General features: G+C 58.9%; 9 protein-coding genes across 9 annotated transcripts; 4 read left to right on the top strand and 5 right to left on the bottom strand.

Annotated features, from left to right (window-relative positions):
• Positions 1-655: 655 nt before the first annotated feature.
• TRAVEDRAFT_146596 (uncharacterized protein) lies at positions 656-2,174 on the top strand (the record flags this gene model as incomplete). Its single annotated transcript, XM_008038840.1, has 5 exons — positions 656-703; positions 753-819; positions 886-1,031; positions 1,152-1,280; positions 1,393-2,174. 5 exons carry the CDS (start codon positions 656-658, stop codon positions 2,014-2,016), a joined length of 1,014 nt encoding a protein of 337 aa, XP_008037031.1. The 3' UTR covers positions 2,017-2,174.
• A 1,236-nt stretch (positions 2,175-3,410) lies between these two features.
• Positions 3,411-5,202, bottom strand: TRAVEDRAFT_28330 (uncharacterized protein). Its single transcript, XM_008037964.1, has 4 exons — positions 4,837-5,202; positions 4,247-4,314; positions 4,070-4,188; positions 3,411-3,820 (listed from the first exon to the last, which is right to left on the bottom strand). The coding sequence occupies exons 1-4, from the start codon at positions 5,143-5,145 to the stop codon at positions 3,564-3,566; spliced, it is 753 nt and encodes a 250-aa protein (XP_008036155.1). The 5' UTR covers positions 5,146-5,202; the 3' UTR covers positions 3,411-3,563.
• Positions 5,203-8,343: 3,141 nt separating this feature from the next.
• On the bottom strand, positions 8,344-9,636 carry TRAVEDRAFT_95472 (origin recognition complex subunit 2; the record flags this gene model as incomplete). The annotated part of the gene is made up of 1 exon (XM_008038839.1): positions 8,344-9,636. A coding segment is annotated over one exon (1,293 nt), but the record flags the coding sequence as incomplete, so codon positions are not given.
• A 537-nt stretch (positions 9,637-10,173) lies between these two features.
• TRAVEDRAFT_46141 (uncharacterized protein) lies at positions 10,174-11,209 on the bottom strand (the record flags this gene model as incomplete). Its single annotated transcript, XM_008038174.1, has 2 exons — positions 10,174-10,957; positions 11,016-11,209. 2 exons carry the CDS (start codon positions 11,207-11,209, stop codon positions 10,174-10,176), a joined length of 978 nt encoding a protein of 325 aa, XP_008036365.1.
• Positions 11,210-12,267: 1,058 nt separating this feature from the next.
• Positions 12,268-12,738, top strand: TRAVEDRAFT_85692 (uncharacterized protein; the record flags this gene model as incomplete). Its single annotated transcript, XM_008038838.1, has 2 exons — positions 12,268-12,527; positions 12,600-12,738. Coding segments are annotated over 2 exons (399 nt in total), but the record flags the coding sequence as incomplete, so codon positions are not given.
• A 246-nt stretch (positions 12,739-12,984) lies between these two features.
• TRAVEDRAFT_165979 (uncharacterized protein) lies at positions 12,985-14,171 on the bottom strand (the record flags this gene model as incomplete). The annotated part of the gene is made up of 3 exons (XM_008038837.1): positions 12,985-13,491; positions 13,551-13,801; positions 13,877-14,171. 3 exons carry the CDS (start codon positions 14,169-14,171, stop codon positions 13,129-13,131), a joined length of 909 nt encoding a protein of 302 aa, XP_008037028.1. The 3' UTR covers positions 12,985-13,128.
• Positions 14,172-14,860: 689 nt separating this feature from the next.
• Positions 14,861-17,005, top strand: TRAVEDRAFT_119303 (uncharacterized protein; the record flags this gene model as incomplete). Its single annotated transcript, XM_008038836.1, has 3 exons — positions 14,861-14,959; positions 15,032-15,949; positions 16,013-17,005. Coding segments are annotated over 3 exons (2,010 nt in total), but the record flags the coding sequence as incomplete, so codon positions are not given.
• An 883-nt stretch (positions 17,006-17,888) lies between these two features.
• On the bottom strand, positions 17,889-19,084 carry TRAVEDRAFT_19438 (uncharacterized protein; the record flags this gene model as incomplete). The annotated part of the gene is made up of 4 exons (XM_008037837.1): positions 17,889-18,203; positions 18,266-18,550; positions 18,604-18,960; positions 19,031-19,084. The coding sequence occupies 4 exons, from the start codon at positions 19,082-19,084 to the stop codon at positions 17,889-17,891; spliced, it is 1,011 nt and encodes a 336-aa protein (XP_008036028.1).
• A 789-nt stretch (positions 19,085-19,873) lies between these two features.
• Positions 19,874-24,082, top strand: TRAVEDRAFT_57963 (uncharacterized protein). The gene is made up of 16 exons (XM_008038302.1): positions 19,874-20,292; positions 20,348-20,409; positions 20,461-20,634; positions 20,686-20,863; positions 20,923-21,011; positions 21,061-21,201; positions 21,254-21,486; positions 21,543-21,899; positions 21,955-22,060; positions 22,116-22,177; positions 22,229-22,307; positions 22,363-22,673; positions 22,731-23,821; positions 23,876-23,896; positions 23,952-23,984; positions 24,038-24,082. Exons 1-13 carry the CDS (start codon positions 20,105-20,107, stop codon positions 22,788-22,790), a joined length of 2,040 nt encoding a protein of 679 aa, XP_008036493.1. The 5' UTR covers positions 19,874-20,104; the 3' UTR covers positions 22,791-23,821; positions 23,876-23,896; positions 23,952-23,984; positions 24,038-24,082.
• Positions 24,083-24,228: the final 146 nt, after the last annotated feature.

Raw genomic sequence — 24,228 nt, 5'->3', positions numbered from 1 at the left:
CATATGTCGGCGGCGCACAACTCTCACTCTCTTTCAGGGTGCCTTCTCCCCGTCAAGCCAGCCTTGGTGACGAACACTGACCATCTGAGGACGACATCATAGCCAACTTATCTCCCTCCTGCCTAGAATGCAATCATGAGCGAGCAAGGGATGCAGCGGGCGCACATACGGGGCTATCCGCGTGGGCACATATTGCCTGGCTAGTCCACCCGCGACACGCGCCCGAGGACGTGTCACCTAGACGATTCCTTAGCAGGAACTTGTCTTCGCTGCCTTGCTTTACTAGATCGTGTTAACGAGGGTAATTGACTGCCGGCGTACGATGTCCGCGGCGCGTCGGTGGCGTCTCCGGCCAAGGAGGCCTCCACGCCTCGCCACTGCACGCCTCGGCGAGGAGGCCGATTCCCGTGCGTTCTCAGCGCCATGTCTGTGCTAATTATTTGATTCGCCGAGAGAAGATGTAGGAGAAACACTGATGATGGTGAACTCGGAGCTGTCGGATGTGTCTGTGCGGGCGTTGAGCTGGTTCGAGAGATAGAGACGGGCGCTCGTCAGACGCCCGTCAAGTTCGCGCAGATGGGCAGGCGCCACCGATAACAAAGTGTCACAAACAGCGCGCACGACGCCCAGCTCGGCGTACTCATCGACCACCACCATGTCGCGACCACAAGATGACCGCAATCAAGAGGCGACTGTGTACCTGGTGCGTGCTACTCTTTGTGCGTGCAGGCATGAAACTCACAGGTTGGCAGGGGAATCTCGACGAGCGGTGTAGCGACGCGCTCATATGGGAGCTGATGCTACAGGCCGGACCAGTCGGTGAGTTATACATACTTGTTTTGCTGTATATCTGACAGATTCACGCTCACACTGCGCGCGTTCCAGTAAATGTCCATCTTCCCAAGGACCGCATATCTATGACACACCAAGGCTATGGCTTCTGTGAGTTCTTGACCGAGGAGGATGCAGAGTATGCCTGCAAGATTATGAACCAGATCAAATTATGGGGGAAACCCATCAGGGTCAACAAGGTTCGTGCCCTGCACGCTTTTCGAGTGAGAGCGGAACCTAACCATCTTCTCCTTGTCGCCGCTGCCTTCTCTTCGCCTGTTACGCTCCTCATATGACCATCCTCCCTTCGGCCCGCGCAGGCATCTTCGGACAAAAAACAACTCGACGTCGGCGCGAACCTGTTCATCGGAAACCTTGACGAAAATGTGGACGAACGTTTGCTCTACGACACCTTCAGTGCATTCGGCATGATGGCGACCACTGCCAAGGTGCGTTGTATCTCCCCTCCCCATGCGCTCCCCGCCCTCTCAACCTCCCCGACATAACTAACGCGTCCATTCTCTTATTCCCCAAAACCCACTCCACTTCTCCATTGCACAGATTGCTCGTGACCCGACGTCTGGAAAATCAAAGGGCTACGGCTTCGTGTCGTACACCGACTTCGAGTCCTCGGACGCCGCGATCGAGTCCATGAACGGCCAATTCCTCATGAACAAGGCCATCACAGTCCAGTACGCGTTCAAGAAGGACGGCAAGGGCGAACGACACGGCACTCCCGCCGAGCGGTTGCTCGCCGCCCAAGCTCGCAAAAATAACGCGCTCCCAGCCACCGCGCGGCCTCCTCCCGCGCCGATGGGTGCGCTCAACGCGTTCGGTGCACGTCCGCCCGTCCCCGGATACCAGGCCTATCAAGGTCAATTCGCAGGCGCGCTCGCAGCACCACCACCGCCTCCCGCAGGGTTCACGCCCCAACAGACGATCATGCCACAGGGGATGCAGGGGATGCCCGGAATGCCACCACCCATGCAGGGCATGCCTCCGCAGGGTATGCCCATGGGCGTCCCACCTCCACCCCCCGGCGTCCCTGTGTACAACCCCCAAGGCGGCTTCGTTCCACCGCCGCCGCCGCCCGGATTCATGCCGCAGGGCATGCCCGGCATGATGCCTCCCCCCCAGATGATGCCCCCGGGTGGCATGCCACCGCAGTACATGCAGCAAATGTAATCGCTCCTTCCCTGGAACGGTCCTCGCGCTTGTTGCCCTCTCGATTCCTCGCTTCCTGGTGCCCCGTGGCTGTCTCGGTCGTGTTCGCGGGCGCGCGTGCGGACGTTGTACGTTGTTTGATGACGTTGTATCCCAGTCTGTGCACCTCAGCGGGGCGTAATCATAGCACTTTATCATCTTTAGGCAGGCCCCAGCTCCGGCTCGCCAGTCTAGAAGGCACTTGGCCTCGCGGCGCGATCCTCCGGCGCTTGCCCATGCTTCCCCGGGAGAGATGTCCGGGTTCTGCGAAGGCGAGAACTCCCCGGGAGAGTTTGACGTTTGGTAGGCGTTTAGTATCGGCGGTGCGATAGGCTCAAGCTCGGGTTCGGCGTGGGCATCGCGCACACTCTTTCGTCCATTCCTGTCGTCATCCCAGCCCGTGTATCATTCGCACTCGCTGTGCTACTCGCTCCCGAAGCATCGCGATCCGTGCGGCATGGTTCTATCGACGTGCGCGGAGGAAGGTCGGAGCCACCTTTGGTCCACCCGCTTCCTGTCGATGACCTTCGCACATCCGGGTGTTGCGGGTGCTAAGCCTTTCCGACGCACGTAGCCGCGAACCTACAAGACTGCTGCCTCGTCCGTTACGAAAGCGTTACGAAAAAGGTACGGCTGCGCGTTGACGGATTCGATGTCGAATTACATATCCTACGTTGTTCGTCAATCGGCATGTCCCCCCGGACGCTGGCTCCGCGATGAGCACCCCCGTTCACCCTCCCACACGCAGTCAGATTGACGCATGCAGCCACACTCCGTCAGCGAACGGTCAGACATGCGCGCGCGATGACTCTGAGGCGTACACCTCCATCACACCCGAATTACCTGGGATGCTTTCTAGGCTGCGCCGCATGCGTGTGCTATTGTTGTGGCGCTCGCAGTTTAGGCGGACTTGTGTACGCGCTCATCCGCTCTTGCCATGTCGAGCATGGTCGCCGTGCGCAGGCCTGGTGCCGGCATAATGCGCACACTGATTGGCCCGCGATAGTGCAAGGTTCGAGTCCGGCGCAGCGCGTACGGCAGGCGGCCTCGGTGCTGTGAGGTGGAGTGGAGCTCGAGCGTGTGGATGGACAGTTGTGGATGGCGTGTCGTTCGTAGGGCGAGCGGGTGGTGGTGCGCAGCTGCGGGCGGGTCGGTATGCTTGCTAGAAGCGGGCGGTTTTGAGGAATGGGGGTGACAGGTACAGCGGTCGCTGATACTGGGGGGCTTGGAGCGTTGCGTTCGGCACGGACGGGCGAGGCGCACTCGCAGCACAGCACGCTGTCCAAAGTGCCGCCAGCGATGCAGCATGCGACGCGGATGGGCTCGGCACTAGACCGAAGTCTGGGGTAGGAAGGTCTTTGGCACGTCGGGGAACATCCGTGCTTCATTTGGCGGGCGCGTCGCTGGCTGTTCACCGCTAGGTCCGGTACAATCGTAAGTATCATTATATTCCGCGCAGCGGTGCGCTTAAGCATTCGACATCGCCGAATATACCACCTCATATCGTCCGAGGGTCCAGCCTGGACGACTCAGGGTTCGACTTCAGGGACACCGTTCTTCCAAGTGACACCGACGAGCTGCGCGACCTCCATCGCGATGCGACGCACAGCTCGCGCCTCCTCAAGAGACGCGCCGCCGTGACGAGCATTTGCGAGATGCCAGCCGACCTGGCGCGGCGCATCGACGGCGATGAGCGCAGCAACGATCGCGTACGTCGACTCGACCTGCGTCAGCACGTCCGCCCCGCCGTACATCACGCCGTACCCGATGGTGTTGCACCACCAGCCTGTGGGAAGGGCATTCAGCAAAGGACCACATGGTGCAGGTTCGAGCAATAAGACAGAGCGGTGGGAAAGATGGGTAAGCATTGATGTATGAAGAGGACACAGAGAGGCGATAGTAGGCATGTCGCACGCATGATAAGGAGGGGTGATTGGGAGGAGGGAAGGGCGAGGAACGAGATGCGTGCAGATGGCGAAGCGAGGAAGGTGGGCGAGCGCAGATGCGGAGAAGGCGGGAAGGAGAACGGACGGACCTAGGTCGGGGTAGGCAGAGTCGAGCAGGCCCTGCACGGAGTCTGCCGTGTCGCGGTACATTGACCGAAAGAGCTTTTCGCCGTTCTTGTCGTACTCCGTCATATGTTTGTTCGACGAGCTGCGGGCGGCCAACTCGAGAGTGAGTATATGCGCCTATTCACGGATAGTAGGCTTACCGCAGAGGTTTTGACTCGCGCAGGCTCTCCGGCATGACCTCGCCTAGCGCGATAAGTGTGTTAATTGTCTGCGAATGCCAGGAACGATCGTTAACATCGGTTCATCATTTCATGCAGAATGAGTCGTGACGTCGTCGCTTCGGGTTCGCGCCGCATGTTCACGCACGCGGACGCGGTGGTATAGCAACAACTTCGAGCTTCTTGGTTTCGGCTTGGAATCGTCCGTGTGAATGATACTGTAGGTTGCAAGGAACAGCTCCCTTTGTAACTGTTGCATGATTCAACTGAGCGTCCGAGTCTTACAGGTGCTGCTTACGGCGCATACATCATGTCCGGCGCAGATGCACGTATCCTCGACGTAACCACTAAACGGCGTCCACCGCTGGGTTGCGCATGAGAGTCCGCGCACGACAAGGGCAGAATGAGGGAGCCCACCCACGCTTTTACACGCTCGTCCTCCCCGCCTTCCAACAGAGCGTGATAGGTCTGCCTCTGGGAGACTAACCCACGCTAGCGCTGGCAAGGCACGGTGTTACGCCCTCATTCCTGCGATGACGCGATGATCGACAGTCACAATCAAATTCACTCACCCTTGGAAACCCGCTCAGCAGTCCGCTCTGGAGGACACCCTCGCGAATTTTCCTCGCGAGCACGAGCTGCTCCTTCAGTGCCACGTCGTCCGCGACACCCTGCGCCTTCTGCCCCGCCTTCAGCTCTTCCAGCGCGTGCTTGAAGACAACCGGGACCGCATCGGGCACGTTGGACGCGCTGAACGCGACCGCGGTGACCACGACCCACGGATTCGGCAGCGCGCCGGGATATGCGGTGGTTGAGGGTCCGCTGGCTGGATAGATGGCTTTGAGGGAGTTGAGGAACGAGGCGGTAGCGAAGTTGGCCATGGTAGGTGCCGCGGTAGTGAATGCAGGTTGCGACCACAGCAGTCGTCGTGCGACTCGTTCACGGCGAGCTTGCTGATCAAGATCACTGATGAGTGTGTGCGGAGCGAGGCGAAGACCCCTGAGATAATTATCAGAGCATCACTTACCGGGGTCCTCATGTTCGAAACAATCCCGAGCGAAGCCGGAAACTTGGGCTTGGACATAGATGCCATCCCTACACTGTGCTCATCCGGTCTCCGAGTCGTCAAGGTCCTTATCGAATCGAATGCCGGGCACGTATAGATCCATGAAGCTATAAGCAGAGCAGGTGCACGGCTCCCCGGAAGTCGGTGCTCATGCGCATAGACGCTGGCGCAGATACAGCCGTGGCTGTGTCGCGTCGATCTTTCCCAGCCTCTGTGCGACTGACATGTTGGGAAAAGCACTAGTAAATTCACGATGCCTAAAGTAGAGAAAATATCTACGGAAACTGGGTGTTCCCACCCACTCAGCCAATTTGGCGCTGGCGTGCAATCACCACTTTCCCGGGTGGATTAAGTAGGATTTGTGAGCCAAATTTTCTTCCCGTTCAACACCTTCGTCTGGAGAGGCGGAATTAGTGATTGTACGTGGCTTTCTGGTTGAATTCTGATACCGGGTGATTCACCCTATATTACACCACAACTTTCACTACGGTTTGTATGGCACTCATCGAAGCGAAATGGACAACGAGGATATCATTCGATGACGGGTGGATACATGCAGAATATCATACATATAACGAGCGCGGGGTATGCGCGAGCGTACGCAGGGCCACAATGTGGGCGCGAACGTGCAGATGGAGATTATATAGAAGGGGCGCGAGGCGGGCACAGGGAGGACACGGGAGGGCGCGAGGACGCCGGGTGTGCACAGGACACAGCGTGGGTGTGGACCAGACACCCGGAGGTGCGTGGAGTGCACGAAGAGGAGGCGGGTCGTCGCGAAGACCCCGGATACGCGCGGGGCAAGCACGAATGGATGCAAGACAGGGTGTGGGTGTAGACACGGGCTTCGGCGTGGACGGGATGTGGGCGCGGCGCGGGAGCCGCAAAGCCACAGAGACGGAAGCAGGACGCAGAGAGCGTGGAGACGCAAGCGAGACAGATACAAAGAGGCAGGCAAGACGGACGTAGGACCGGGTGACAGAAATAGGACGACAGGGCATGCATGAGACCAGTGCAGGCCCGAGCGCAGGTGAGACACGAGTAACGTGCAAGCAAGATATTGGCGAGAAGAACCCGGAGATGCAAGTACATGACCGAAGGATGGCTGACGAGGAGAGCGTGATTGAAGGAGCGCGAGGCAAAGAGTAGCCGCAGGATGACGATAAGACAGCAGCAGCAACACAACCGGCCAATCCTAGCGGCGAGAGCAGATGCAGAGCAGCGGCAGCACATAAGATTGACGTACTTCAGTGATGCGCTGGCAGGTAAGCTTCCTGAGAGGGCAGCTCGAAAACGATAGAATGGCGACATAAACGAGAGCGAGGAGTGGAACTTGAAGGCAGCAGGATTAGACATTCACACCAGACAAAGCGTAGAGCACAAGGGAGACATGAGAGTGGCGAGGAGAACTCCTGAGAAGACCCTGAGAAGACATATCAAGAGCTACGGAGAGCGCGCGAGAGGAGGCGGTCTCGAAAGGGCAGCGAGGACGAGCTCGAGGACATTGAGGACAAGAGACGACGGTTGTCAAGCAGCCACAGCGCCCTACGAATGGCCTCCACTTATTTGTTCCTGTTTGGACCTAACCAGATTTCTCTCAAGCGCTGAGCCGTCAATAAACCTCAGTGATTATCACCGTTAAGGATGGTGAAACTCCGAAAGCTTTTGATCACCACTACTTTCAACACCCACTAGTTAACCCACACTTTGCCTGGTGATCGGAAATAATCAACCGATATAGTCGTAGCGCCCACCACCTTTCGGGTACGCAGTGAGCACGGATGCCAGCCTCGCGGGTTGCTTAAGGACGACGACGACAACGACGGTTTAGGACTGACAGTCTTCTCCAATATTTACTGGCGCTGAAGTTCTGGATTTGGCGAAGATGTGGCTTTTTTAATACGAGGTTGTTGCATATATGTACCACATCCCTTCAACTATACGGATCCATGACTCATCCACCCCTGCTATCCCCCGTTTCACGGGCTGTGGACAGTTCTAGCTCCACTCCCATGCGATCAGGTACCTATCTAGGGGTTTACCGCTGCGATTTAAGTCAGGGGCGAACACAGAGAGACAAAATTGAAGTACTCACGAGCCTCGGTGCCGTTTGAGTCCATTTGGTTGCTCTCCTTGCTCTCCTGACCTCCTCTTGCTTTCGCTTCTTCGAAAGCCAGTTCTGGAGGTTTTTCTTCGTGTATTGCTGACAACGCAGCCCCGCGGCATGGAGCAAATCTTTGTATAATTGTTGCACAGTTTCTTGCGGGAGGTCATATCCGAAGACGTCCGTGTAATCTGTGGGGGAAAGGGGGGAGCGCAAACCCCACACTAGGGTCAGCGTCTCGGCAGAGGCGTACCGCCCAATTTAGGGTTACCGTACCATTTCGGACACGGCGGGCGGCCCGCCGCAGGCTGATTCGGGGCATTTTAGCAACCGGGGTTAGGGGAGTAGGCATTGGGTCGCATTTTTTCTCCCGCCTCAGGATTTAAGCATCCTCAGCTGAGGAATCCTCATGCAAAGGGCATCCTTTGCTGTCTAAGTGACCCTGTAATTCCGAACTGGAGAGGGTGCAGTCAGGCATTTGAGGAAGGTGAAGGACTTATCTGGTCAAAAGCTAATCTTGCCGACGATAAGCTCCCGGTTAGTGTTATCTACCACGTAAGTCTTTTCCCAATGCGGCGGGTTAACACACTCCAGCTCGGCTCTGATTGGCTCGCGACCGAGCAGAAGATGTCAACGTCCCGGATTGTATTCGATGTCCGTCCGTGAGCTTGATCCCCGCTGCCAAACGCGGGGTTCGCGCGCACCCTGTTGTGCACACAGGGCACCCAGGAAATTAAATATGCCGGCACGCCGTGCGCCCTGCGATCCACGAGCTCTGTACAGTGTGCTCGCGACGAGCGTTTTCGAGCATACGAATTACCCCGCGCAAGAAAGGGCGGGGAGCTCGCTCATATACATGGTACACTCGCTACTACATACGGTCGCGCGGGTCGCGACTCGCTACGCCGTCAAATCCGCGACAACCTTGAAGAGCGCGTCCCTTCTCAATGGGATCCACAACGCCTCACCCGCGCCCCCCGGCGCAGGCCGCGCGACGACCAGCCCGTGGTCGCGGAACTCACCCAGCAGCGCGCGCAGCGCAGTGTCGTTTTGCGCGACGAAGTTGTCGCGCGCCGCCGCGAACAGCCTGTCGTAATCATACGCTTCCTCCGCCCCCGCGTCCGCCTCCCCCGCTGCACCAGGCTGCGAGGGCGTGTCCATGACCTCGAGCTGCTTCGCCCCAAGCAGCACGAACAGCTTCTTCGCCTTCTGCGTCACGCTCGCGAGGATGTGCCGCGCCGCGGTCTCCGTCATCGCCCCCCTACCCGCGCCCGCGCCTGGGGCTGCGCCCGCCGCCGCAGACGACGCGGCGGGGGCGCGGGCGCCGCGGAGCACGGACGCCCCGGTGAGCACCGTCGGGTCTGCGTATGCGAGCTCGAAGTCGTATGGCGCGAGCGTGGTGAGGTCGTGCCAGAGCCATGCGAAGCCGCGTTTCTGCGCGGGGCCACGCGGGGGGCGTTGTTCGTCAGCTGGGGTAGGGGAGGCGGCGGGGTCGGGCTTGCGCGCGAAGATGTCGGAGAGGGACCAGCGGAGGGGCGCGCCGACGACGTGGTCGAAGGACGCGCAGAGGTGGATGCGGGGGGCGAGGGCGAGGAGCGCGAGGGCGGAGCGGTGCTTGGGCGCGCGGAACGCGGCGCCCTCGATGTTGTGTACGATGATGTAGACGTGGGAGGAGGATGCGGTGGACGGGGAGTGTCGAGGCTGCGAGAAGAACGCGTGTATGCGCTGCACCTGCGCGTCCAGCCCGCCCGCAGGAGACTCGCCCTCGTCCCCAAGCACCCCCGGGACGCGCTCGATCGCGCCCAACAGGTCGCGAAACGCAAAGGACGGCTGGAACCCGTTCGCCACAACGACGTGCGCGCCCTCCTCCGCGAGCCACCCCGCGAGCGCGTTCAGGAACACGCGCTTCGAGCCGTACCCGTAGAACAGCAGGTTGAAGCCCTCGTCGAGCTCCCAGCGGAAGCGGCGGTACGCCGCCCTACACGTGCGCGCGTCGTTCCACAGCGCTGGGCGCAGGCCGTGTGTGCGCTCGGTCGAGCGGGCGGTCGAGAGGGCCGCGGCGAACTCCTCTGGGGAGAGCGCGGGGAGGAGCGCGGAGAAGACGTTGGCGGAGGTGCGTGCGGGCTTGGAGGCGAGCTGGAAGTACGCGTCGAACGCGGTGTGGGTCGCGAAGCCCTGCGAGGGCTCTTCTGCGTCGGGGAGGGGGAGGTCGTCGTGCTCGTCCGGATCGTCTTCTAGGTCTTCGTCGTCGGTGAGGGCGCGTCGGTGGAAGTGGCGGCTGGGGGTGCGCGGGTCGCCTGGCCAGTCCTCGAGCTCGTCTTCCTCTTCTGTGTAGGCCGCGTAGCGTGAGTACGTATCTTCTGACAGCATCGGTATGTGGTTCAGGTCGATATGATAGTAAGGGCCCAGATGGGGAGGTGGGAGTATGCAGAAAGCTGCACGGTGGCTGAACACGGTGCGCGTGAGGATGCAATCACGCGTGGCGTCTATCCTCCGACTTTTGTTCTCCTACCGTCATCTTATCTGGCTCGAAATTCTGTGTTCTTGCGTTACGGATCGGCTTGAACTTGTTCTCTGCCTGAAACCCCTCGTACAAGCCCAGATATCAGTTGGAATGGCGCGATGTGCACTACAAGGCTTCGACTGACGCAAGGCACCTAGCAGAAGGAAGGCAGTGATATACAGAATCCATGAACGCGTGCTACATGCTGCAATCTGTGAAGTATCTCTGCGCGGTGATCACGCGCGTCGAGCCTGCTCAAGCTTCATCTCCAGCAACTTTTGCCGTTCCGCCGGAGGTGTACGCTGCCACACCGGGTCATTCGGAAACCCCTCGAACAACGGTGTCCACTTCCACCGCGAGCCCGCCTTCTTCAAGTAGCCTGGCACATAGGTAGCATCGCCCGACACACCCGGGTCAGGCCTGAGCAGCACTCCCAGCTCGATGAACCGGCCGTAGTACGTGATCTGCTGCCGCTCGCTCGCAGCCGTGACCGCGCCCCGGAACGGCGCGTCCGGGCGGCACTGCGGGAAGAACTCCATCGTCGTCACGCCTGGGCCTGCGCGGTAGAGCACAGGGAGCAGCCCGGTGAACCACGGGTTCCCCGCGGCCTCCGTTGCAGCAAGCCGCGCGCGGTACCCCGCGGACGCAGCGTACGCCTCGCTGAGACGTGTCCCGCTCTTCGCGGAGTCTTCGAGCACGCGCGCAAGCGGGAGCAGCATCGTCTTGCCAGCTGTGAAGGCACGCGCTGGGTCGAGGGCGGACGTGCTGTCGGGCGCGCGGGGGCGCAGGGGGACGACGAGCACCTTGGGGTCGTCGGCGAGCGGGGTGGAGGCGGAGCCGGCGAGGAAGAGCTGCGCGGCGGCGATGAAGCGGAAGGAGAGCCGGTGCGCCTCGGCGTAGTCGCGCAGGCGGGAGCGGAGGGCTAGTTTCTCTTCGAGGTATGCGAGCTCCTCTTCGTTGGCGTCCGCTTGCAGCTCGCGGATCTCCTCAGCGCTTTCTTGCAGGAAGTCGCACTGATGCCTGAAATCAGGACTCATGTCAGCCGCGATCTTTCGAGTAAGGAGCGATGGAGGCGTACTTATGTCTGCTCCGGTCCTCCTGCTGACACGCGTCGCTGCAGTAGAGCGCGAGTTGGCAGCCGGCGCACTTGCGGAAGTGCTCGCCGCGTGCGGGTTTCTTGTCACAGTTCCTGCAGAGGCCGTCCTTGTTTCGGATGAGCCCTGCATCCGGTGTCCGGAAGATAGTTTGCAGCGGGTGCGAGTTGGGTGCCATGCTGCGTGTGATTCGAGGATGGATGCGAAGGTGCTGTACAGACGGACGGGGAAGTAGGTGGCGGGATAAGGCGACAACTGCGTTTATGTATGGTCGCAGTTGGAATGGACAGGGTATACCAGGGTATACCCCTGTCTGTGAGCGCGGCGGCTGACGGCTCTATAGTGTGCTACGATCGACATCCGTGATGGCCGCAGCCTTGAAGCGTTGGTAGATAAAAACTAACGCCGTCTAGCATACTATATACCTTCCTACCAATATCCTGCGCTCGCGAGCTGTGACATCGACACCGCTTGTGCTCCTGGCAAAACTCAAGTACTAGTAGTCTTCTAGCTTCTAAAGGGTCCATAAAAGCTCAGATAGGCTCTTGAATGACCCAGTTGCCAGCAGCTGTGATGACAAGAAGGAGTAAATTTGGAAGTTGCAGTCAACATGAGGGTCTGAGGCAGAGGAGAGTTCCCGGGCCACTACTGCAAGACGAGGAGCTAGCGGACGGAGCGCCGGCCGTCTGCCCGGGTGGCTGAGGGGGGGCGCCACCGACGCGTCGTGGGGAGACGCGTGATGTCATACGGACGGACGAATGGCGCGCTTCGGGGTGAGAGCGAGGAGGGAGGCCGACGCGCCGGGCTCGGTTCTCTGCCATCGGATTCGGGGCGGGGACGTGCGCACGTTGTCATGGGGCCCCTCGCTCTCTCCCCCAAGTCGTCCCCCCCTCCCCTTTGGGAGCGCCCCCTGCCAGCTCGCGCAATAAATCATCACCGGCCCATTCACACGTCCGCCCCCTCCCACCCGTCTCCTACCACCCTCCCCTCACCCGCCCATACGACCAAATATGCGTACGTCCGCCCCGAGCACGCCCGCCGAGGCAGCAGCTGACGCACCGCCCACAGCTCCCAGAAAACGCGCCGCCGAGGACGACTCCGGCGCCGGTCCCACCACACGCAGCGCGAAGACGCCCAAGACGGAAAAGGCGGCCAAAGGCCGCGCAAAGCGAGGACCTAAGGTGCGTCGCCATCCCATACGCGCACGTCTGTACACCCGCTCACTTGTGCGCGCAACAGGCAAACCTCGGCGCGTCCTCGTTCAAGGCGCGCGCGCTGCCGCTCCACCTCAACCTCACCCACACCCCGCCCATCCTCGGCGACGACGGCACGGTCTCGCTCGCGTCGACCGACCCCGGCTTCCTCGGCACGTCTACGCTCCTCCCCAGCACGTTCGCGACCGGCAGCTACGGCTGGAAGGGCAGCAAGCGCCTCACCATCGAGCTCCAGAACCCCGAGGGCGGCGAGGAGAAGGAGAAGGTCCATGTTATGCTCACGTGCGTACCTCTCGGCGGTGTGGTGGTACTGCGACCGGGATGCTGATAGGACCCGCTTGGGTTGCTATGCAGGATCAACGCGACAGTGATCGGCAGCAAGGGCGCGAAGGACGACGAGGGCGAGGGCGAAGCGAAGGAAGAGGGCGGAGAGGAAGCCGCCGATGCTGAAGCGGAGAAGGCGGTCGAGGATGCCGTCGCGGAGGAGGCTGAGGACGCGAAAGAGATGAATGGCAACTCTAAGGAGGCGGAGGCCATGGAAGAGGTCAAGGATGCGTAGTCGTTGGTCTCATTCTGGCATTCTGACGGCTCCTCCCGAGTATACACGGTGTATATAGTGACCTGTGCTTGTGCTCGTGTTCCATCTGCGGATATATGGACGGGGGATTGTTTGATAGCACGTCTGAATAGGCTCACGTTCGTAACTCCCCTAGTCGGTGCAGGGTGCAAAGCCATGGCGAGTGTCATCCGCTCCGAGAAGAATACACAGCAGCATTTGAATAGCAAGAAGTGACAACATCTACAAACCTACAAACTCGTCGACAATCAATGCGTATATCGTCGTGTCAGATCATAACATCGCCCTCTCTATCACTCTATATCTCTACTGCACCTTCGTCTTCGGCTTAACGGCTCCAGGCCCAAAGGTCTTGACCGCGCGCGTCGTAAACAAACCGGCGAGTACGAGCGCACAGACCGCACGCGCCGTCTCCGGGTCCACCGCGGCGATCTTCTCCGCGCCGTCGACGCGGCCCCCGAGCCACCCGAGCGCGACGTAGTGCGCGTCCGCCCAGAACGGCTGGGCGTGCGTAAGGAAGGCGTAGAGCCCGGTGATGAGCGGCGCACACCACAGGTCGGTCGTCGTCCAACCGTACGGGAGGAACTCGGTGGGCGTGGTGAGCGTGAGCGCGTACGGCTGGAAGAACGAGAAGAGGTTCGTGAAGAAGAACCCCGCGTTTGCGGTGAACTGAAGCGCGGACACGTTAGCAGACTGCGGGCGCGCAGGGATTGCTAATTGACACGTACCAGGGAGGTGAGAAGCAAAGTCCACGGATTGCTGTTGATGGCGGGCGACGTGTGCGCAGTGACCATGGGCGGGATGAGGTTGCAGAGCAGGTATGCACGCGTCATGCCGTCGAGCACGGCCAGAGGGACTTCGTTCTCAAACGCCGGGGTCGGTACGGACGGTAGCTTCTCCACGGCAGCCTGTACGGCGGTGTAGAACGCTGGGACGACGCCGGAAAGCATGAAGGACGGCGGGATGGCCAACGCAGGGCCTGTTCAGACCCATTGAGATATAATGCGTTATTGGCCCGTCCGTCCTCCATACGACAAAGCGAGAGAGCACTGACATGTGACGGCCTCCCCGCCGTAAACGACGAGCAGCACGGACGCGGCGTCCCGCACAAAGGAGCGCGGTTCGACCTCCGCGACGGTCACAGCCGTCTCCTTCTCCGACCGTACCGTCTTTGTCTTCTGGATATGGTCCCGCCAGAGCTTCTCTCTGATTTGCCGGAGCGCGACGCACAGGCGCACGGTCGCGACGACGTCGAGCGTGCTGAGCGTGAGGCCGAACCAGGTGAACGGCGCCACCGGTTGGAGGGCAAGCCTGTAGAGCTCGACTACGGGGGAGAGGAGAACAGACATGATTGGGGTGCGTCGGCCGCTGATGAGAACTCTTATATACTAGAGGCCGCGCGGGAGATGGCTGGTGATCGACGAACGTGGAGAGATGAGATGAGGGGACGGAGCACGAAGTGGCGATAGCACCGAAGTGGTCGCATATTCAAGCGCCCACGCTGAACAGCGCAGCGCTGAACGTTCGACCGACCTTCTCTTGAAGATCCCGCTACATGCTGGGGGCGGCACTCAAGTTTCACCGCACAGTCCTCGCGTAGAACACTTTACAGCCCCTTGCTGCAACTGGTGAGATACTGTCTTGTGGGGCCGCGGCAGCCCTCGGTTGGCCGCGATGTCTACACCCGAAGCGCACGACTCGGACGCCCCTCGCCGGAGTCTGCCTTCCAATCCATTGGGCACGACATCCCCAGCAGGAAAATCCACGGAGCCTCCGCAGGAGGTCAAGCCGGCCTTTCAATGGCGAGTACGCACGCCTCCGCCTGTAGAGCTCACGCGCAACCAATTCATGCCGCGTAAGTCTCTTTGCAGTTGAGACTCTCCAGAAAAAGACAACGTTTAACTGCGCGAACGTGTCCGCTCATGTCGAATTGCGACAGCGTAAACTGTGCAGCTCACACGATTACACGGGCTTCGTAGTGGACGACTTTCACTTGGGATTATCATGATGCACACGCTGACCTCGTTAAATAGCGCCTCCCGTAGTGAACCCATTCGACGGCAAGGTGGCCTCACTCGCCGGCTTTCAATCATTGGTGATCACTTCTCCCAACCAGGACTATGTCCCCGAGTACCCCGTGGAGCGTCGGATTGTCAAAACGTACTCCGACGGCCTCTGGGGCGTGAATGAATATTCGCGTTGGCCGCAGGAGATCACCACCGGGATGTGGCACATTGCGTGCATACCTCGTCAAGGAGCGTACCCCCTCTCGGACGTCCTTTGGCGTAATCTGAACCCGGATAACGACTGGGAGGCGGACCGAGACGCAGGAGCAGCCCTGTCCGTGGGCTTTCTCCGCCATTCGATCGTAGTCGACCTAACCGTAGCCGCGGGGCAGGTCGTGAAAGCGTTCCGCGCAATCCCTGGCCTGCCGACTACACAGAGAGAAATCGGTGACCAGCTGAGCCTAATGCTTCGACAGTGTGTTGAACGCCTCTCTCGTCTTCCCGCCGGTCGCATGGTCACGATCGCGGTCGCGGCGAATGTGCAACGTCTTTCCCTGGAACTCGCCGGCCTCAAGATTTTCCTGGAGACTGTCGCACCACGCATACAGACTCCCCAGGACTACAGCCACGATGTCCTGCAGGTTCTCGGAGCTTTCGTACACGACGGCACCGCCGCCCAAACGTACGCGCGTGTAGGCTTGCCCACCTGGTTCATACAGCCGCTGACCAACTACATCAAGATATGGCGGGTGGTCCAGGTGCGGACGCCGCACGATCCCTCGTCCGCAGGCGATGGGCGACATGCCCTCCCCAAACCTGCTGTGTGCGCTGGTGCTGCCAACTTGTCCCGCAACTGGCTGGCGACAATGGTAGAGCGGCTGAGCTTTGAGCTCTGTACTACGGCGCCGCTTACGCTCCCCACCGCACCTATAGACTCTGAAGCTGTCGTAGAACGAGAGACGAAGCGGGCGCGTGGGTCGGAATCCGAAGTCGTATCCACAACGCTGCACATGCTTCCTCGGGAGGCGACTGTCTCCAAGCCTCCCAAGTCTGGGAAGAAACCGCGGCCCCGTGGCAAGAAGCACAGGGGACGTGACCCCACAGCGACCACTCCGGCCGATGTTGCACCGAACCCGGAAGGTACTACTGCTCAGCCTAGTGCGGACCCGGGCCAACTGCCGCAGTCGCTCCTTCCCAAACCATCCCTCGAGTACTGCCACTCGCCCTTCTCCACAATTGCGGACGCCTGGGTACGCGCGCTGCGCGGAATTGGGAACCTCCCGCAAAATCTCAAGGGTGCCTCCTACTTTTACCCTCCCCCCTTCCTGCTCGACACCATCTCAGCCCTGACACCCCCGTCCGACGCTGCGCCTCCTGAGTGTATTCGCAAGGACGAGAAGGTGCACCGTTACCTCCACAACCTGGTGCGCATCCGGCACTTCTGCCGCCGACGTCTCTTCGACCAGACAGTCTCTGGGGCTCTTTTCTCGATTGCAGAATGGCGACATGCTCTCTTCGGGGAGTACAAAATCAGAGAGCAGCCGCAGGTTACCGGCGGAGAAGGGGAGGCGCGACGCACCAAGAGGAAGTACGACATGCACAACACGATCTCCCACCTGTTTAGTGGCGCCGGTTCGATACGCACATACTCCACAGAGGCCACCGCGCAGCTCGACTGGCTCCCGGTGTGCCAGAAGACTGCGGCGACGGACCCCCGAGTGCGGCACTACCTCCTGTGGGAGGCGCATGAGATCAACTGGCGCTGCGAGCTGCTGGCGCTCGACCAAGTCCTCGTACCGCGAGACTCGTGGCCGGTGATGCGCCGCTGGGAGCGCGAGGCGGAGGTGTCGGCGGTGTGGGGGGAGAGCTCGGGCGCGATGGGCGTGCTGCCGAACATGGCGCAGGACGTCCGCAGGTACTGCTGGCTGAGCCCTCCCGATCGCCACTGGAGGACGTGCGTCCGCACGCTGCGCGCCTTCCTGGTGCTCATGTCCAGATGGCCCGACTTCCCCGATATTTTGCGGGCCATGCTGCCAGTCGAGACGGAGGATTGGACGGACGCTGAATATGAGACGGCGCAAACGGCGGCGACGCGTTTCTACACGGAGACGTTCGTCAAAATGTTCAGTCGGCTTCCCATCGTGCCTTGTGAGTTCCCATTACAATACTTGTTGTAGCCATGCTCGGCTTAGGCTGCAGCGTGGGCTTTGATACCTTAAGACACTAGCAGTAGTTTACTGAAAGTACCGTACGATGCTACGCATTAAGTCCCTCTCTTGTATTTCTTGCATGACTCGTTTTAGTGTAACGTTCTCGCCCCCTGATATTTGTGTAGTAAACAGCACCTGTAGCTATACGAGTCGAGTACTAGTTGTGAAACTGAGCTCGAGGAGGTGTATGCAATATTGCTTTCGCGTCGATGAAGGGTTTCAAGTTGCTGTGAGTGAATATAGGACAAGACGTTATTTCTAAAGCATGGGTACAATGGTGCAGTGGCTGTAACGGCCCTAAACCGGGAATGTGAGGTGGTCTAACGATCCAACGGGCTCAGTCGTCTGTGCGCTGGTTCAAGACCGTCCCCTCCAGAAAACTTGGTTACCTCGCACCGCCCGCTCCGTAAGGAGTGGGTTGGGCTGGTATAATACGACCGTGACTGGCCAGGGAAGCAATTCCGCAACCTGCCGGACGTGCCGAGTTAGTCTTAGGAGATCAGGACGAGTCGTCTGTTCGCGCAAATGACCCGTGCCCTTCACAAACCCTTCCTTTTTGTGTTCCGTTCATTTTCATTCCAACGCATCGTTGTAGCTCTCATTGGAACGTCGGGAATCTTGCGTGTATGGTCGCTTGATGTCGATAGTCCGTCCATCCGCGGAGACAACGCATTCTCGAAGACATAGGGTGGATTGCATAGGGCATAGTGTGGGCGCATAGTATGGGCATACAAACAAAATAGTACAGACATATCAGTAGTGTGGTCAATATCGCTCCAGTCAGGGGGGATGCGGGTGAACGATACTAGAACAGAGCCAAGTGGTGGAGACTCGACCGTGAAGCAAACGACTACCAGCGGGGCTCAGCCCGCCGTGCTTTGTCCTTCACTTGTGCCTTTGCCGCCTCATCACGCTCGATGTCGGCCCTCTTTGGTATGGCCTTCGTTAGCGTGCGCTTTATAGCAACACTATGCTGGCAATCCTCAGAGAGCAGAGCCCTGCCGTATCCGTATGGGAACTCGACGCACTCTAAGAGCACGAGCGGCATCTCGACGGCGCGGATGCGGAATTCCTGCTGGTAGCGGAGTATGTTCTCGGGAGTGGCGGACGCCCTGTCTCCCCCGTGGAGGGATACGCAGTGGGTTTCGGCAGCTGCTTTCTTCGCCTGAAGAATCACAGTATGTTAAGAAATGATTATGTGTTGACTGCATGCCTATGGCGACGTACCTCATCGCTCAAGCGCTCCCATCCGGGTGTGGATAGCTTGTATCCGATCTTGTGCGCGCAGAAGAGCCCACAGTAACGCCAGGGATATGGGAGCTCTTGACCATATGGATACTGGCGGTAAACGAAGAGGTGGAACGTCCCACACTCGCAGACCGCTTTGCAGACTTCCGACGTCATGTACGCGAAGCCGTGATTTCCGACGGTGGTCCTCTCGACGTACGGCGCGTTAGCGTTCTTGAGGAATACGGCCGGGAATGAGTCCTTGTTTGACGTGTGGCCTCCGACCTATATGTACTGAGTCAGGCAGGAACGTCGGTAGTTAGCGAGCGATCATTTACCTTGTATAGGGGCGGGAAATCGTTGGTGAGCCTCGGCTGCGCATATAGCCCTAGTTTTGTGAGATAGTTCTGGGCGGCGGCTTCTTTGACGTTGTATTGACCATTCCCAGACCGAGGGAGCGCTCCAAGCAGTTGCGCGAGGGCTTGGCCGAAAGAAGCGTCCCGGCTGTCCGCGGGCCCGTTCAGCACTTTCTGGTACTCTGACGCTACGAGCTCGTCGCTGAGCGGAAGCGGTGGTGGGACGTAGGGTCTTGGTGGTGCGCCCGGGGGAGCAGGCCGCTTTGCCGATGCTTTGAACGAATCAAGCGTGGACCTGGGCTTCGACGCGCCGTTAACATGACGAGATTTATGGGAGATCTGTTGAAGGGGAATGCGAGCCGGCGCCATCGGTAAGAAAAGGGAAAAAGCGAAGGAGGATGACACGTACAGAATCCGCCTGGACGCGGGCTGACTTGTTATTTTTTCGAGGGGAGGTTGACATTGCTGACTGTCGGGAGGCTGACTGGGGAGGCTGGCTGGTCTGTATCTGAACTCGCTATGAGGAGAGGATGTTTCATTGCAACTGTCCAGAGTCGCATTTTTATACGCACAAGGATGAGTGGCAGAGAGCGGCGTGGCCTGCAGCTTTGATATACGCTTTGACAGTACCGGTTCTGCCTGGTCTATGCGGCGTAGAGTGCGGATTGACCATGGCCACCGAGCGACAACATCTACGCTTGGGCTCACGCGTGGGGCCAAACGTAGTCCAAGCGTTCCGCTAAAATCTCAAACGAACCATCCAAAGTACACGCTGACAGTTCGCGGGCGAGTGTAGGGGCCGAAGTAGCAGGACCAAGGATGCGTGATGAGGATTGTCCAGGGCTCAAAGGCACGGACCACCGAAAAGTAACGGCAGGATTCCATCCCACCCATATACGGCCACTGCACAGGATGGATGGTCGGAAAGCCAGCTGGTGAAGTGGCCATCTAGGAGAAAGGCTAGTTTGAACAAGAGGACCCTGGCGTCCGAGTTTAAGTGCTCCAAGTTCTAAGCATAACCAGTGTCAAGACAGAAAGAGGATCCACTGAGCACAAGTGATAAAATTTGAGCTTTTACTGCCAAAGTCGTGTATCCCCCGCGGAGAAAGCACCAGGACAGAGTCGAAGAGAGAAACGGCGTGGCTTGGTGCAAGTTGCAGGTTGTGGCCGAGTTGTTGCGCAACGTCGGAACTCGTGCCGGGCGCCTACAGATACTCACATCCTCACTGAATCCCTCACGACCCTCTCCATAATCGACCCGTCCTCCAGCAGCTCTAGGGCCAATCGTCTACTACGAATAGGCTGCGCTTCATCTTCTGTGACCCGCTGAAGCACTGGCTTGGTGACTGCGATAATTGCCCGGCGGCCGCCTTGAAAGCAGCGAACTCCGCACAGTACTGGTGGACGTCGAACGAGGACTCGTGTCTTGGGAAGGCGGAAAGCGATCAGTACTGCCATTCAAAGCTTGAGGCTGCTTCCTGTTATGCTTCTCAGTTGTTCGGGGCTCTGGTCTACCTCTTTGGCTATACTTGCTTTGGCAGCACAGACGTCCGCAATATGGCCCTTCCAACCGAAGCGATTCCGCGGAAACGCGCTGCTGAGCGCAGGCAACATGGGTGTTGAGGCGGACGCTACCGTAGTCGCGTACGGGGATTTCAACGGAGACCAATTGTGAGTGCCCTTTTAAAAGAGAATACAACACCGTAAACTGATATAATGCCCAAAGCCTTGATCTCTTGACCCTTGGTTCGGACCACCAGTCATTGTCCATATATCTTTGGGATCATGGTACGTTCCTCGTAATTGCCAACCCGTCCGTTGTATGACTTGCTCTTCAAGAGGGCTACACCTTCCGGAAATCTGTGGCATTCAAGCACTCACGCAGAGTATACAACGTCATTCCGGGGGATTTTACCCAAGACGGGCGGCTAGACCTCCTCGTTTACAGCCAATCCACAAGGTCTGGTGAAGTTGCAATAGACCTCTATGCTGCATCTCCGCAGGGTGGCTTTGGTGAGGATACAGTCGCAATGAGACCTGTTCGGCGTGCTGAACTGTGGGTAGATTTGACGCCTATCACCGCCCCTGCCTCCGTGTCTGCGCAACCTATACCAATGGACGTCAACGGCGACCTCAAGATCGACCTGTTCGGGATCACCTCACCACCGTCGTCGTCTTCTCCCTTCAAAGTCTGGCAAAACGTATGGAATGCTTCATCCTCGCAGTCGGATTTATTCAGCACGTGCGTTGTGCATCGAGCTCGTGTATATACAGACGTCAATGAATGCTGTTTTTCTATAGAGTGGACCCGAACTTCAGCGGCGCCCAATGCACGCTCTCCAGCCCTCACAGCAATGCCGCCGTGGACCTCAACGGGGATTGTCTTGCCGGTTAGTACCTTCTCGTTTCTTGACCGGTGACTTTGCTGAACACACTCAGACATCTTTCTGGTTTGTGACGACCGCGCTTCGGGAGGAAAGTCCTACCAGATCTGGGTCAACAACAAAGACGACGGTTTTGCGTTGGCTCAGCAAGGCCGGTTGCCTCCCGGGACCCAGTCCATATCTTTCGCTGATATCGGTACGCATATCATGATTCGTCCATGCATGTGGTATTCATAACCCGCTCGCAGACCGGGACGGTACACTCGATATGTTGTTTGCGACATGCGCCTCCGTGTCTAGCTCGACGGGCGTCGGGTCGATGTGCTCCATCAACATCGCATACAACAAGCAGCTTCCGCTCTGTACATCCAACTCCGCATCAAACGTGCAGAATGGCAAGCCTGTCTGCAGGTTGCCGGACGACCTTTGCACCGCAGATCCCGATTTCCAGTTCGACTTGCGTGAACGCGCCGATAACGACGTAAGTCGTCCAATTCTTATACATCTGTGTCTCCTAATATATTTATACTTTTGCAGGCATTTGTCCGCATACCGTTGGCAGACGTCTTCCCTCCCGACTCCCATTCCTCCGGCACGCCCTCCCTCGTGGTCATGGACACCTCGCAGAGTCCGTCTGTACCGGTGCCGATCAAGCTGGGAGACGTCAACCAGGACGGCTTCCCGGACATCATGGCCATCGTCGCTACCGGCAGCGGCTCGCGCATGACGCGCACGCCCCATTTGGTGCTGTCGGTGCCTTGCGCGAAAGGCGTACCCGGCTGCAACGGAGACGGAAATGGCCGGAGAGGCTGGGAGGTCGTACGGAAGGACGTCGGCCCGCTCGTCGGCGTGCAGGATGCTCGGTCGCTCGCGTTCTTGGATATGGATGAAGATGTGAGTGGTGGTCTGGTTATTACTGGCGTCGCTAGTACTCATACGTCTTCGTCAGGGTACGCTGGATATCATGGTGCAGCGGACTGGGGCACAAGGGCAGGGGAACATTCTCTTCGTCCAGAACAATTTCTACTACGACGCGTTCTTCCTGAAAGCTATCGGTGAGTACTGGTTACGAACCCTGTTGGAAACATGGGTGCTTACAGCGAATCTAAGTTCTGAACGGTGCTTGCGGAAGTGGGACATGTCCCGCGGCTGACGGCGCCAAGAAGTACCACGTAGGTCTTGGGCCTTCTTCCGCTCAGTTGTGTACTGACTGTCAGCCTCAGCCCTACGGCGTGAGCTACTCCGGCGCTACCTACAAATATACTGTCCTAGACACATCGGGCAGAAGATCGGCTGCTCAAGGTCAGCCTCTCTTGCTATTGAAGTCAGCCGCGTGGGCTGACCCCTACTACGACAGTCGGACAGATGCCTCAGGCTGCTTACCAATCGCTCCTGACGCCGTACGTCTACTTCGGCCTAGGGCGCACGAACAACTACATCGAGAACCTATTTGTGGGCTCCACGAAGCACACAAGCGAACACTACATCAACATGGAGGGCGTGATCCCGAACTCGAAGGTGGTGATCATCCCACCAGTGGAGGGAGACTCGTGGAAGAGGGAGCTGTATCTGCGGCCAGGAGAGTGGATACCCTGGGTGACGCTGACGGTTGTCGCGTCGCTCATTATCCTGGCTGTTATCGTGCTTGTGCTACATTTGAACGAGAAGGTGAGCCCTCCGTCTTCGTTACCTGTGCTTGAGCATGAGCTGACGAGTGGTTAACAGAGGGAAGACGAGCTCGAGAGGAGACGGGCCTCGCATCACATCAACTTCGACGCGCTATAGTACAGACTTTACATTTACATTCGACGCATATCCATCCTTCCCGTCTCGCGCACTGTACGGTATCTTATGCTATGAGCACTCCACACGACCACACCGGACAAACAGAGACGAGCGACTGACTAATGGCCCAGGAGCACCCACGCGTTGTCCACCTTCTCGACTCTACCGTCGCCCTCGAGCTTCTTCAGGTGCAGCTCCACACTGTGCGCGGCGGGTGCCCACAGCTCGCGCGGGTACTTCGCGTAGATGTTGCCCACAATCGCCTCCGTCGTCCACCCGCCCTCGCTCTCCGCTCTGGCGAGCTGAAGCACCTTCACGATCTGCGCCTCGCGCTCCTCGCGGTGGTGCAGATACGTCGTGATCTTCGAGAGCCCTTCGGTGGCGACGGGCCCGTGCCCGGGGTACACGGTGTTGTACGTCTGTGTGCCGTCTGGGCCCCGCGCGAAGGCGATCATCTTGCGCAGGCTTGCCATGTATGGCCCAAGGTCTTCGAACACGGCGGTCCCATGTCCAAGCACTGTGTCTGCGGTGAAGAGTGCGCGGTCGGGGGAGTAGTAGAGACACAGCGAGTCGGGCGTGTGGCCGGGCGTGTGGAGCACCTGGAGGGGGGATGTCTGACCGTCTGGCCCAGCGGTGACGGGAAGGACGTCGGTATCGGTGAGGTTGTGCAGGACGGCGGTGGCGCTGGCTGGGGTGAATGTACCGGGATCGAGGCTGTCTAGCACAGACTGAAGGCGAGCGTCCTGTCCCGGCAGAGGAACCTTGTGAATCCGAGGTGGCCGGTAGGGCGCTGAGGTAGCTCCGTCGTCCCACAATTTACGGAGGAGCGCGAGCACGCCATGCAGGCCGCCGATGTGGTCATGGTGCCTATGCGTCAAGATGATGTCGGAGACATATGGCTGCTGGGCGTCGTGGTTGGGGCTCTCGAGCAGTGCTTGCTTGAGATAAGGGATGTATTCTTCCCTTCCCTCGCCGGTGTCCAGGAGGATATATGGGTTGCGCTCTCCGACAAGGTACGTGTTTGTACCTTGGGGATATCCCGTCAGTCATATAGTCTGACGTAGATCCGTGAGAATCATACCTTGAAGTGTGAACTTGCCTGGATTCTGACGAGCTTTGTTTAGTGTGAAGCCTACTAAGGAGCGCAATGAGTTCAATTACCTGGCCTAGAATGCGGGTGACGGTCTTGCTAAGCTATCATAAAAGTCATTAGGGCTGATTTCGAGTTATATGTGATGTCGACATACCCTAGCGATGGCTGGGAGAGCTTCCAGTGCCTCCATGATACTGAGTGCTCACAAAGCACAAGAGAGGCAGCACCGGGGAACTTGACAAGATGAGCCGGTTGCCTTTCCGGGCCGCTGCACAGTGAGCTCACGCTTATGTAATCACGCACGCTAGAGCCCTGCGCTAGCGCTTGCTGAGCGCGGTGCCAACG

Source organism: Trametes versicolor (genome assembly GCF_000271585.1).
Source record: "Trametes versicolor FP-101664 SS1 unplaced genomic scaffold TRAVEscaffold_4, whole genome shotgun sequence".
Taxonomy (NCBI): domain Eukaryota; kingdom Fungi; phylum Basidiomycota; class Agaricomycetes; order Polyporales; family Polyporaceae; genus Trametes; species Trametes versicolor.
The sequence above is the reverse complement of the archived record's forward strand: the minus strand, read 5'-3'. Positions and strand labels throughout refer to the sequence as shown.

Coding starts and splice junctions, on each gene's coding strand:
- TRAVEDRAFT_28330 (XM_008037964.1), bottom strand. CDS start 5,145: ATGGCCAACTTCGCTACCGCCTCGTTCCTCAACTCCCTCAAAGCCATC. Junction 4,315..4,836: donor TGCTGAGCGGGTTTCCAAGG/GTGAGTGAATTT, acceptor TGGCATTCGCAG/ACAATTAACACACTTATCGC. Junction 4,189..4,246: donor CGCGAGTCAAAACCTCTGCG/GTAAGCCTACTA, acceptor GGCCGCCCGCAG/CTCGTCGAACAAACATATGA.
- TRAVEDRAFT_57963 (XM_008038302.1), top strand. CDS start 20,105: ATGCTTCTCAGTTGTTCGGGGCTCTGGTCTACCTCTTTGGCTATACTT. Junction 20,410..20,460: donor CATATATCTTTGGGATCATG/GTACGTTCCTCG, acceptor TTGCTCTTCAAG/AGGGCTACACCTTCCGGAAA. Junction 20,635..20,685: donor ATCTCCGCAGGGTGGCTTTG/GTGAGGATACAG, acceptor AACTGTGGGTAG/ATTTGACGCCTATCACCGCC.